Genomic DNA, 13,581 nt, shown 5'->3' on the forward strand with positions numbered 1-13,581 from the left:
CCTGCTTGTGTTGTTTCTGTCTCTTGTCCAGGCTTCATGACATTCACACATTAAAAGAGCTGCTGAAGCGTAATTAACTGAACAAAAGGGAAGCTTTAGCAAGAAAGAGGGAATTCACAGGACCATTACTAGCTTTAAGTTGTCAATTGGTAGACCATCATTTCCCAGTGCCCGAATTTCAACTATCAGCTAACAGGTACCATTTCTTGCTAGGTTCTCCATAACTTCAATCTACCTTTGATTGGTATCCAATGACCATTGTATAATGCTCATTCTGACCTGTTTCTTTGTTTCCCCACCTAGACTGTTTTTCCTGTCTATGAAAGTCTACCCAGATTGGATTCCACTTTGTCTGTAAAGCCCTTCAATATAATCCCAGCCCACATTGATCAGTCCAAATTCCTGTGAAACTGATTGTCTTTTACCATCTATTCAGCCACTAAAGGATATGCAACTTGATTATGCATTTTATGAACCTCAACTCCTCAATATGACTACAAGTTTTTTAAGGAAAAGAATGCCTTTTTATAGACCTCTCACATCCACTCAGAAACCACACTAGCACAGTTTTCTGCCCACAACAAGCATACTGTTTGATCTGAATGTAGTATTACAACTCAGTGTAACATAAAGCATATACTACCATAATCTAACATCTTAAGATATGAAGAATACTCATTTTTAAAAGTCTATTTAGAAATGATATTCATGATGGAAATTTTATTTTCTTATATAGAACTGAAAAGCTATCATTAAATGGAAGGGGAAAATGCTTCCAAAATCAAACTGATGCTTTCTAATTCAATAGTAATATTTTTAAATCTCTGCATATCCCCACTAATGGTAAAGAATCTCACATTGGCTGGGTAGCAACAACAGGGGAAAAAAATCAAATTTTCAAGATCCATGGCTTGACCGCAGCTATTATTTCACAGGTGCTGCTTCCACCTTTAAGTGACATTTTTTTCATTACAAACAAGTGTGTACAGTATAAAAAGCAATCTCATGAAGTGCCTTAACTTAAAGTGGCTTACAATACACATATGGACTTAAAGGTCCTACTTATAATTCCCATTATGCAATTTATCTTCCAATTTTCCATCTCTCTAGAAAGCACAGTTTCCCAGACAGATTTCCGAGAAACTGTCAAAAATAATTTTCTCCTTTAATGCCTTAGTCCTTGTACCTTTGAAAGTGGGTGAACAAAGGCGAGGCTTCTACCTGTCAAAGGCATTTCTGTGAATTATTATTAGCAGATTCATCATAAAACCCTAACGGACAGAGAGGAGAAAAATAAGCTAAAAAGAAATCTAGAAATTTGACTTCTTCTCAAATACAAGCATTCAGAATCAAGCACAGCAATAAATGATAACTATGAAGCCAATTTGGAAATTCTAGCAATTTAAAATATTTCAAACATAGATTTACAGTTATGATTGTTTGTAACCTGGTTTAGTCATAATTATCAGCAAATTTAGAAAAATATATCAAGCCCTAAATTGAGCTATATTGTAAACTGCTCTACACCCTCTGCTATATGTTGGTAAGTTTAATTTTTAAAGCATTCCCAAAATTCCTATGAAAAAGATGAGTTGTTTAAGGTGAAGCCACTATCCTGTATTATTAGAAAATAAGTACTCTTTAATATTTGCTAAGAGGAAAGATCAATCTTGTTATGATTTTACTACAATAAAAAAAAATAAAGTAGCCAGGCATGGCAGTTCATGTCCATCATTTTATCTTGAGAGCCTGAGGTAGGAGGACCACCATCAATCTGAAGCCGAGCCTGGCCTACAGAGTGAGCTCCAGGTCAGCTTAGGCTAGACTCTGGGTCCAAAAGAAAACAAAATTTAGTCTGGATGCATAGCCCAGCAAGCAGAGGGACTTGTGCTTGGACTCCCTCCCCCAAACCACGCAGATGTCTGTGGTGACCCGCCTGTAACTTCCAGCTCTTTGGAAAGCAGAGGTAGAGGATCCTTGGAGCAAGCTGGTCAGCTAAACTAGCCATAATTAGGGAACTACAGGTTCAACAGAGAGTTTTTGCCTCAATGAATAAGGTGGAGAACCAAGAAAAGTCTACTAACAGCACTGGAACACTCACACATACAGAGAGACAGAGACAGACAGACATGTACATATATGCAAGTATAAAATGAATAATTTTTAAAAACCAGAAACAGTTAACTCCTTGCCACAGTAGGCAGAGTATCAGTCTCATATATGTAAAATAAAGAAAAATCAAAAGCATGTATATGGCTGAAACTGTGGGAATATTACGTACAAATTAGGTTGTTAAGGGTCACAGGAGACAAAAGGTGTATAAGATAGAAGGATGAGTCTTCATACAGCTATATTATACAACTGTGCAAACAGAAATTATAGTACAGGGGAAAGGATTCTCTGCACTCAATCCTAAGTATTATGAAAAGGAAAGAGGGATAAAAAATAGTTGTATCTGTCCTTTAATATTACATGTCCCATAATCTGTTATAAATAGCAAGTGGAAGAAAACTAAATAAAAGAAACATCACAAAAAAGCAAACATCACACACATTTAGATAAGGCTACGTGTGTGTGTGTGTGTGTGTGTGTGTGTGTGTGTGTGTGTGTGTGTGTAGAGACAGACAGAGAGAGACAGAGACAGAGAGATAGAGAGAGGGTCAGGCAGAAAAATAAGGTATAGCTAAATATCCAAGAATCTATAACTATATTCACAGCAGTATAAGAAAAATAAGGGTAATAATCAGAGGCATTTATAACTACGGTAAGGTTATTTGTCTTACAGCTTTCAAATATTTGCAAAGGCCTCATTCTGATGAAACCATGTGTTAATGGTTTTCAATGCAGTCTGCTGAAATTATTCAGAGGCCCTAGAGTTGGCACTCTTATATTTGTTTCTGATTAAAATAATTATTTTTTAACAGGAGTGCCGCACCCACTGGTTCTGAAGGAGAACTATCTCAGTGCATATGCTATAAACCATGCTTCCTGGAGCTCTCCTCTCTGGACCATGTGCTCAGACTCAGAGTTGAGTCAAGAGTTTGGCCCTAAGTCCTGGTCGTGTCACTCCCAAGTCATTTTCACCCTCCTTGATTCCCATGAGCCCTCTATTCCTGCCTCTAGCTCTAGGTGACTTTCTACAGATAAGAAAGCAAGCAAGCTGGGGGAGTTTGTGGAGTAAAATAGACCACAAACCACACATTGCCTCGTCAATGTCAGAGAAGGAGAGGGATCTCACTCCCATTTGTTCCTGAGAGGGGGTTTTGAACTGAGGCATACAGGGCTGCAGAAGTAGATGGTTAACTACTGACTGCCCCGGACCCTACTGCTAACTTCAACAAACATTATTAAGTTTTGGGTTTTTTTTTTGTTTTTTTTTTTGTAATGTGGGAACTCATAAAATGTGTTGAAAGCACCACTGTAACAAAAAAAAAAAAGGTCAAATGAAGTCACAAGATTCATCTTTAGTGAATAAATCTATACCATTCTCTACTTATCAACATGAAAAAGATGTATGAACACACATCATATATAAATATTTACCTCCTAACTATGCAAATTCAGCACCCAAGTGGTATGGCCTTACTATATGGAGATATGTATCGAGGCCCAGCTTTACCATCTATGAAACTTAATTTGTATCCAAAGCATCTATAATTAACTGTGTAGTCATTAGGCTACTGTAAGCAAAAATGATGTTACAGAGAAGAAACACACTAATGTGACAATCACATGAACATATGAGGCAAACACAATCCTGTGGGAACCTTAAGCCAACACTACTAAATGTTTGTTTTTTTTCTCAGCTTCCATTCTATAAGGATGACACAAAGATCCACCAACACCTAAAGGAAAACAGAATCTGTTGTTACCTAACCTCTCAATATCCAAACCCCAATGGAGGGCAAATGTGGTTCTAGAATTGTGCAGCATATACCTACAGACCTCACTAAAATATATGGAATGGCAAGGCAAACTAGAGAGGTTGAAGTCAGTCTTGCCAGTTTCCATTGCTCGAGAGCTTGTCATCATCTTCTAGAAGGCTATTGCCTAACACAGTCAACTTTGCTTTCCCAACATTGCACATGGCTTGTCTGGAAAATGAAATGGACAAAGGGAAGGCAAGAATCACCAAGACTATCACAGACTTTATTCTTTAACTAATTATTAGGCCTGGACTGGAGCAGGGCATTTACAATGTCCCATAGCAAAGATCACAAAGCAATATGGCTAAGCCTGTCAACTGATAACATCCTTCTAACCCCTGTTGAGCAAAGTTGCAAAAGATTGTCCTTGATTCGATCTATTTTCCCTTCTAAGCTTGAGGACACACAACCTAGCAGCTAGTACCAACACTCCTAGTCCTTCATTCTTTTCCTTTAATTGCGGTTCTGAAACTATTAACTTCCTTTGGTAATCCTCCATGAGACAAGTTTGCTGAAGGCTGTATTATGATACAGAACTAAGGAACTTTAAGAAATCACTGACTGCTTCACAAATTGGCAAGCTTTAAGACTGAACATAAAAACATACATTAGGGAAATGCAACTTTCTGCCAGTTAGTTTTTACTAGCAGTACAAAGCTGAAAACTCTCATTGATCTTTGCTCATCTGAGCAGTTCACGGTCACTGTGTGGCTAAAGAAGAAGTGATCCCCAGAGACTAACCAAAACATCACAAAAGCTGTGGCTGTTCTGTGCTTTTGATAATTCAAAAAGAAATGGCTCAGGGGTAAAGGTGTTTACCATGAAAGTCTGGTGAGCAGAGTTCAATCCCCAGAGCCCTTGTAAAGGTAGAAGGAGAAGCAACTCCACCAAAAAAAAAAAAAAAAGATGCTATTTAGTGACTGCCAACATATCAATACATACCAAGAAACATGATGTCACCTGTTGGACCATTTGTTTCTTCCTGTTTTCTCTGGTGCATCCTGCCAATGGGCTTCAGTTTTATAAGCTCTGACTCATGTTCGAATCCTCTCTTCTTTTAATTCCCCTATCCCAGCAACTGGAATGTTGAAGAGTGTGCTTGCTGTTCCTCAGTTTTGCTTTGTTTACTCATATGCAGCCACCTCACTTAACCCATTCCAAAAACTATCTTATCTTTACACTTGATCCTAATTCTATAAAGCAGTCTTCTTTCTCCTAAGGAAGATGTAATCATGAGTAAATTACACAGCCATTCCAATACAGTGGCTTAACAATCTTTTCTGCGCATCAGAATAGCTAGGCAATGATGGAAGCCAAAAAAGCAGGTGAGCTGCAATCTTCCCACTCCTACACAAAACCTGGCCCTCCAGGAAGAGATGCCTGAAAACGCTGATCCCTTCTTCCAGCTCTTCTCTCACAAGCACAATCTCCACTCAGTGTCAACTTTCCCACTTTCCAACACCACTCTCCGACTACCACGCCATCTTAGCCACTCTCTCCTATCTGAAGACTCATCTTCCAATTCCTCTTACACTGCAGAAGCCTCTCTTACGTTCCTGATCTCTAATTCAAGAAATGATCATCTAATTCAAATCCTCTCATCCAGACTCCCCTGGGAACTCCCAGCACAAAGTAGAATTTCTTTGAAGTTTTTATGAATTAAAGAGACCACAGCAAAGCAGAATGGTGTGAGGAATGCTGAGAGAGCAAGCTGGCGACTGAAGACAGCTGCTGGGAATCCCCGTGCACTGTGGAAAGGGTGTGGCAGTAACAGCAACTGGTTTGAGAACACCCTAGAGTTCATTCTCTGTTGGCCACTAAAGCTCTTCAACCCCTATGCTTTTCCCAGTTTAAAAAAAAAAAAAAAAAAACAACGACTTAAGTCACCCCCTCCCACATATCTTTTCCTGGTCCCTCTTTTATGCCGTGCCTTTTTATTTTACCTGTATCTTATTAACTGAGCAGGTCTGCATTGTGTTGAAATAATTCTAAGCAACTTCCTTATTTCTATCATTGCTTGAAGAAGACAGGAAAATTTAAGGGGATAGGACCATTTTTCTCCATATGCTTAAAACAGAGAGAGAGAGAGAGAGAGAGAGAGAGAGAGAGAGAGAGAGAGAGAGAGNTGTATCTTATTAACTGAGCAGGTCTGCATTGTGTTGAAATAATTCTAAGCAACTTCCTTATTTCTATCATTGCTTGAAGAAGACAGGAAAATTTATGGGTATGTGTGTGTGTGTCTCCATATGCTTAAAACAGAGAGAGAGAGAGAGAGAGGCTGGGAGAGAGAGAGAGAGAGAGAGGGAGGAAGGGGAGAGAGGGGGGAGAGAGGGGGGAAGAGAAATTGTGGTGACACATAATTTCCAGTCAGCTATTCAACACTAACATATTTTTAAGGTTGAGCAAGTTTTAAAGTGTGATATATTAAGAAATGTAGAAAATACACCCACACTTGATACAAAAAATGCCACTTATAGTTGGACCAAACATAATTTTCCTCCACCCAACCAACAATATACTATTACACCATACATCTTGCTTTGGAATTTTTTTCTTTATACTACATAAGCTTGTGGTTCGTTTTTGCTCTTAGCAACAATAACTACAGAAGCTCAACTCTAAATAAGTTTACTGTTGGGAATCTAGTCTTCCCACCTACACAACCACTGCCTTCCCACAGTCTCCAGTGTCTTGTGAGCAACCGCCCAATTACTGAATGTGGAAGGACAGCTTACACATTGAAGGTCCATTCTTGGCAGCCACTGGTTTTTACTGCTAGTCCTCACTTACTTAGCTGAATTGATTCAGAACAGTATAAAAAGAGACTTTATTACACACGTTTGAAAAAGAGACTACTTACAAAATGTAAATGTAAAAGCTCTGGGCATTGTGCTGCTCTAAAACAGGCAACCATGGGAGACACGGAAAGCACAGACTAATGCCTATTGAAATCCAGGAAACCTGGGAACTCTGACCAATCTCATTACACAAGTTTAGTGTTCCATACATATACATTCTCAAAAAGCGAAGTTATCCATAGAAAGGGGAGAAAAATAACTGACTTAAAAATATAATTCATTGTAGCCAAAAAGATTTTGTGTCTATGATACAGCTTCAGTTTCAGAAAGTGTAATTTTTAAAAGAGAAAAACATACTTAGGAAAGCAGCTCATACATGTGTTAGCAAAGTAACTTTTACATTTCCGTTTATGATCTTTCTTCCCATAGAACTGAAAGAACCCAGCAGAGGCTCCTCCTAACCTGCTACATTAACTGGAATCTGAACTCAAGCATAATTTATAAGCAAGGAAAAATTATGGGTTAGATTATCACTCCTTTCAGCCATATGGGGAAGACTAGAAAATAAACAGCTCTACTTTTTACACTAAATATACTCAACTGTATATATACCTAGATGTACAGATTAAAAATAATTTTGTAATTCATGTTTTTACACGTCTATGTCAGTCACTGATGGTTTTGTGGCACAAGTAATAACTGAGAACATGTCTGTCTTCTCTATCAGTAAGAAGAGACACGAAATTCTCCAATGTAAATCAACATTGGTGCAAAGAACCATATTATACCTTCAAAAGTCTCAGTAAGTGTCAGAAAAATGTTTTTCTTTTATTAAAAAAAAACTATACAATATGGTCAGAGAAAGGAAATTAGTCCCATTACGCTAGTATGGATAAGGAAATCTGTCATGGTCCAGTTGTATCATCTGCAGTAGAGACACACTTTCTACTTATTTTAGTCCCTCTTCATCCAAAAAAGACAATAGAAATGTAATTGTCTATCTTTGCAATGCCAATTTACTATCACTTGACCTGAACTGCATTATCAAAGCATCATTTTGATCTTGATGATCCTCAATAAGCAAGATTGCTACTACTCCGGTAGAGCACAATGCTCACATCTCTAAGACAACCCTCCACCTCCCAAGCGTGTTGAAAACAGTCGTTTTATTCTCATAGTAAGACAAGAGTTAATGCTCCATCCTCTGACTTGAGCATTATGAGATCTGCATGTCCAAGAGTGGATTTTTAAAAAAAGGTTATGTTCCTTGCAACAGAAAATCACACTTACTGATATTTAAAAGCAAAACATCCATGTGTAAATCTCTACAAAAAAATCTAGTGTTACATTAATTTCCCAGATGGCACAATAATTTAAAAGGTTCATGAGATATAACACATATCACAGCATTAAAAATCTAAGACTATATAATCTCAGTGCTTTAACTGGGACCCTTTTCGTATTTCTTTACTAATGAGGGAAATTCTTTAAGTTCCAGCAAATAGAAGTATACATACGGGCTTTGAAAAAAATCTTATCACATCCTGTTATTTAGGGAGTCAACTGTAAAAGTACTTTTCATAGAGACAAGAGGGGTCTTTACTTAATAGTAACTCATGCTAAGATATTCTATTATTTTAACTCCTGAAATATGCCCTTCACATGGTCACTTTCCTTGAAAAACCTAAAATCACATAACAAGTTTCCTAGAGTAACCCCCGCTGCACACCATCCCCAGGAATCTGAGTCCTGCTTTGGTAGCACTCAATTCCCCTAGTGATGTTTGAGAATGATAAAGGACAGGAAAACAGAAAGAGGCCCATGCCAGCCCAATCTGACACAGACAGTCACTCAAGCACCCATGCAGGCCCTCATTTCTCCCTAACTCACAGTTAGGCAGTGTGTGACCCTGGGAACTGTAGCATAAGCATCACCAGGGAGCTTGTTAGAAATGCAAATGTACAGCTTCGCCCCAGAGCAACTGGATCAAACTCTGGGAAAGTGCCCAGCAACTTGCAATTTTAACAAACACAACAGAAAACTACAATGTATGCTAAAGTCAGAGAACAAGTCCACCATAAACTTTAACGTGCATGAGAATCACCTAGGGAGCTTGTTAAAATGCAGATTCTAATTCAGGGGGGTTGAGGTGGGGCTTGGGAACCTACATTTCTAATAAGTTCCCAGGTGATGTCTTTTATGGACCACATTGCAAGTCTCTCCCAAACTGATTGTCTGCCAAAATTACCCAAGATGCTCATAAAATATGGAGTCTGTGGCACTACCCCAAATTAATCCAAATAATCTCAAAATAAAAACCTAGAAAATAGTCAGCAGTTCTCCATGCTACACACCTGGTGGGGGGGGGCGTTAAATAATTCTGATTCCCAGGTCCCATCCATGAGGGACTAAAGCAGAATCTTTGGAGAGAGTACAGGTTTCCACATTTTGAATAACTTCCCAGTGATTCCATTGTGTAGTCATGATTGAGAAGGAATGTTCTGGAATCTAACTGGCTCCACACCTGCCACAGGGGAACCTTTAGAGTAGCCAACAGGTTCTTCTCAAGTAGTTTTTGAGAGCTTCCTCACACAGAAGTGCTTTGACTGTTAAATAATACGAAAATGTACCTAAAATTATGGTTTCCTTGCATCTTGAACCTTATTTCTGGAGAAAAAAAAAACAAAAAACTGTGCTCTCTGCAATGGTTGGGTACTCAAAAAGACAGGGGCAACCATGGAGTATTTGCATCTACGTGACCTTTCGCAGATGACCTCTTCCCCAACCTGAAACATATAAATAATTAAATTTTCTAATGACCTTTTCCTGTGGCAGGGTCATGGATGTAGCTGTGACTTCTAAATCTATAAAAGTCAGATCCCACCAGTTACAAGCATTCTGACAGAAAGGTCCTAGGGAGAAGATGGCAATACTACTCTATGCTTTTACATATGATAATTTGATATTGTCAGAAGCACGTCTTCTGCTAGACAAGAAAAAAAAAGACTTTAAACATATTGCCCATGACATTATTCCCATAAGTCAGTGGAGTAAAAAGAAAAACAATTTAAGCCTATAGAGTGCCACAAGAATAAGCACACAATATCAAACTCATAAAATGGAGACACGTGTGGTGCTTTCCAAGGCACTGTGGAATATCCAGTTATTTCACTCCCACAATCAAGAAGATGTTCTTGAATTTGACATCGTACATTTTAAAAATCAGTTTAAATGGAAAGGAGAGATGTTCTTCATTCTCTGGTTACTGAGGTTCAGTGCCTTCTATAAACTAGCTGGTTTATAGAAATGGGACACACTGAAAGCCTCCTAACCCGTCATAGCCACAATTCTTCCACCACCATCTCAATGTATTCACAGTGGTCAGATGCATGTCTTATCTGCTTAAGGTCCCGAGAGGCAGAAATTCAGCAACTCAGATATTAAAAGAGAAACAACCTAAGCCCATGTGGAGAGTGGCCACTGCTAATAATAATAATAATAATAATAATAATAATAATAATTTTTAAAACATTCCCCTTATGAACTGGTCAAGCTCATTAACTGTTGTGATAGTTATTCAGTTAACCCAAACTCACTCTAAAAGTGAGAAAATTGCACCTCCTGAAAGTGTGTTCTCATATGCTTTAGAGCAATGGGGCATGAATGCTAAAAAGCCTCTGCAGAAGTCATGTAACAGCTTAAGAACTAACAGGAGTACATTTTGACAGTCCCATGACTTTCCAGAGCCAGTCTAAGAATCATCCCAGGTCTAGTTTTTACTACATCACAGCCACCCAAGAAAAGGCCACTAATAAGTGACTTGACCTAAGTATCTCACACATTTCCTTTTAACATGAATTTTACCTCTTAATGAAAAATAAATAGGCCAATTAAAGGTGGAGAATTAGGATTTAAGCTCCTAGAATTAACATTAGGAACTTTCCAAAAGCCCCTCATTCACTCCACAGTGTCCACCTGGGCACCTTTTCATCCATTTCTCATGAAACCTCAAGAAATGTCCGGAGCACAGCGGAGTCCTACAAAATTAAAGACATTTAAAGAATGAAAGCAAAGAAACAAACAATACAAATGCACAATTTCCAGGACACTTTATTGTAATTTCCACTTTACATATGAATTTAATATTTTAGTAGCGTCAGACTGTTCATAATTATCCATCAGTAGTAGTTCGTTCTTCTAATCTCACAAAATGAGAAGCAGCGAGTTAAAAAGAACATCAATTCATGTCTTTACGCTGTGGGGAACAAGGAGCTCTTGGGCAGAAGGGATGGGGTTGATGGTTTTCAGTATAAGTGTGCTTAATTTTTTTTTTTCTGTATTTTTCTTGTGGATGCCAGCAGTCATAATAAAAACAATCGTCCCTTTTCCCATTCTGCCTTCCTTTGGACTTTACATTCTGTCTAGCATTTAACTCAGAAAGTCAGTTTACACTCAGTTTACACATTTTAAAAGAAAAACCATATGCCCCATCTCCCACACATCCAAATGGACAGAGATTAGAAGTAACCTGGCTTTTAGCTTGTAAATAGTGCTATTTTAAACAATTTCAACCATATACTTGAAGGATACGATAATGTAAAGTTACAAAAGCCAAAGGAAATCGTAAAAGTGCCTACACATGTACTGGGTTAGCTATTCTTCATATCATTGAGTTTAACATAGGTTGCTTAAATGTGAAATCTACACAAAAGCAAACGCACGCTTAGTACAAATTGACAGTGCCTCTTTGGGGACAACATTCTTTGAATGTGCTATACCAAGACACTGGAATGAAGAAGGAAGAGATTTAAAAAAAAAAAAAAAAAGGTATCACTCTCAATAGTGAGGTGGTGCGCTAGCTTCACTAGAAATGCATTTTAATGGGTACGTTCAGATAAAAATAGGTAGTAAGGCAAAAGGTGTTTTAAGAAACCTCTCCCCTCCCCGAGGAACAGGGAAACCCGGAGGAAAAGATGGGCAACCTCCCTGGAGATCGAGAGCTAAGTTCCATCACTAGCAGAATAGAAGTTAGATCACTGCTATTTTTCACCCTGCAATGGGATAGATAGTAGCTCTCCATGTGCAAGGTACGCGGGGCGGGAATACTGGCGGGGCTTTCACGTGGGGCAATGGCGAGCAAAGTGAGGAGAGGTCGGTACGGATAGTGATCCAGATCGCCACAGACGCTGGTCGGGTGGAGAGTGAGGGGTAGAAAGGATCGAAGGGAAGGGGCAAAACTCCTGGAAGTTAGCGCAAAGAGGAAGCGGGAGCAGTCTGGAAGCCAGGGGGGGCCATGTCTGGCCAAGCAGCCCCCTGCTCCGAGGGTAGGGTGCTCCCCTCGAGGATCAGAGGAGGGAGCACCGAATGCCCCCACGGGTCGGGCGGCTCTGGGGACCCTTGCGGCAAGAGGGACTGAGGGGCACCCGCGAACAGGAGGCGGAGGACTTAAAAGACTTTGCCTCAACTCTGAGCCCCATCCCGAGCCCGGGGAAAGAGGGCGACGGGGAGCGCGGTACTCACTAGGGCTCGTTGGTGAAGCGGGGGGTCCGGGGCTGCTGGTATCCATACAGGTGACAGTAGAGCACATCGAAGCAAAAGCAGCACATCTCCGCTGACACCACCATCTTCCGAGAGCCGGGGGATGAAGACGAGGAGGACGGCGAGGAGGCGGTGGCGGCGGCCGGAGTAGAAAGTAGGGTTCCCACTCCGCAGCTCAGAGGTGGAGACAGCGAGATGCCCCCGCCGCCGCTGCCGCCGCCGCCGCCGCAGCCCTGAGGGGGAGAGAGGGGACAGCCGCCGCCGCCGCCGCCGCTCAGCCCGCCCAGTCCGTTGAGCCGCGTCCCGGCGCCTCCTAGTCCCAGCTCCCCGGCTCGGCACTGGCTCTCCCCGCTGCAGTGGGAGGAGGAGGAGGCGCCACCACCGCCACCCGAGCCGGAGGGGGGCGAACTGGACAGTTTCTGCTTCTTCACCCCACAGCAACCCGCCGCCATCTTGGAACAGTCTCCCCCACGCAGCGCTTCCGACCCATAAGTGAGGCGAGCTGGCGGCGGGGGCGAGCACGCTGCGGCCCCGGCCGCCGGGGGCGCGCCGGGGGCTCGCGGTCTGCGCGCACACGCGGCTCGGCGGCCCGGGCTGCCCAGCCCCGCCGCGGCTCTCGGGCGGGCGTGCTCGCGCCCCCGCCTGCGGCGCGCGCCACGAGCTTTCATGGCTTGGCGCCTTACGGTGGGTCCCGCCCGACTAGCGCCTCCTGGGAGCCGGGCTCCTGGCCGAGGATGGAAGGCGGAAAAGCGAAGGGAAAGGCGAGAGAGAGAGAGAGAGACAGAGACAGAGACAGAGACAGAGACAGAGACAGAGACAGAGACAGAGACAGAGAGACACAGAGACAGAGACAGACAGAGAGACAGACAGACAGAGAGACAGAGAGAGAGAGAGCAAGACTTAGAGGAGTGGGAGGAAGGAGAGGAGGTGGGCAAGCTCTAAGAAGAAGCAGGGGGACAGAAACTAGTGAAAGGGGGAAAGAAAGGAGAAAGTCTGAAATAAGCATCCAAGTTCCAAAACGCACCTTGGTGATACCCCATTGCATGCAGTGTTAGTGACACTCGAGCCCAGTTAGGTGGAACCTGAGCCACCCGGCCTCAAATACACTGGTTCTGAACTGTTAAGAGTGTGAGCAAGCAGGTGCTCCTTAGAGCTCCACACCTGAGACAGCCACTGTAAAAGCCATCCGGGAAATGGCCACATGTCAGTATCTTTAATGCTAACCTAGCCAGACACCACAGTTTTTCTGAGATTTTGCTAAGAAATGCAAAATTTGGCTTAAACTTTGTTTTAGTTTATTGGGGGGGGGGGGGGGGGGG

General features: G+C 41.5%; 1 protein-coding gene across 1 annotated transcript in view; it reads right to left on the reverse strand.

Annotated features, from left to right (window-relative positions):
* Ammecr1 (Alport syndrome, mental retardation, midface hypoplasia and elliptocytosis chromosomal region gene 1) overlaps positions 1 to 12,879 on the reverse strand; it is a 103,631-nt gene extending 90,752 nt beyond the window's left edge. Inside the window, exon 1 of the mRNA XM_021188180.1 lies at positions 12,245 to 12,879. Within this exon, the coding sequence (XP_021043839.1) occupies positions 12,245 to 12,714 (470 nt within the window). The 5' untranslated portion in view covers positions 12,715 to 12,879. The remainder of the gene's footprint in view (positions 1 to 12,244) is intronic.
* Between the last annotated feature and the right edge of the window lie 702 nt (positions 12,880 to 13,581).

This window comes from Mus pahari, chromosome X, assembly GCF_900095145.1.
Source record: "Mus pahari chromosome X, PAHARI_EIJ_v1.1, whole genome shotgun sequence".
Taxonomy (NCBI): domain Eukaryota; kingdom Metazoa; phylum Chordata; class Mammalia; order Rodentia; family Muridae; genus Mus; species Mus pahari.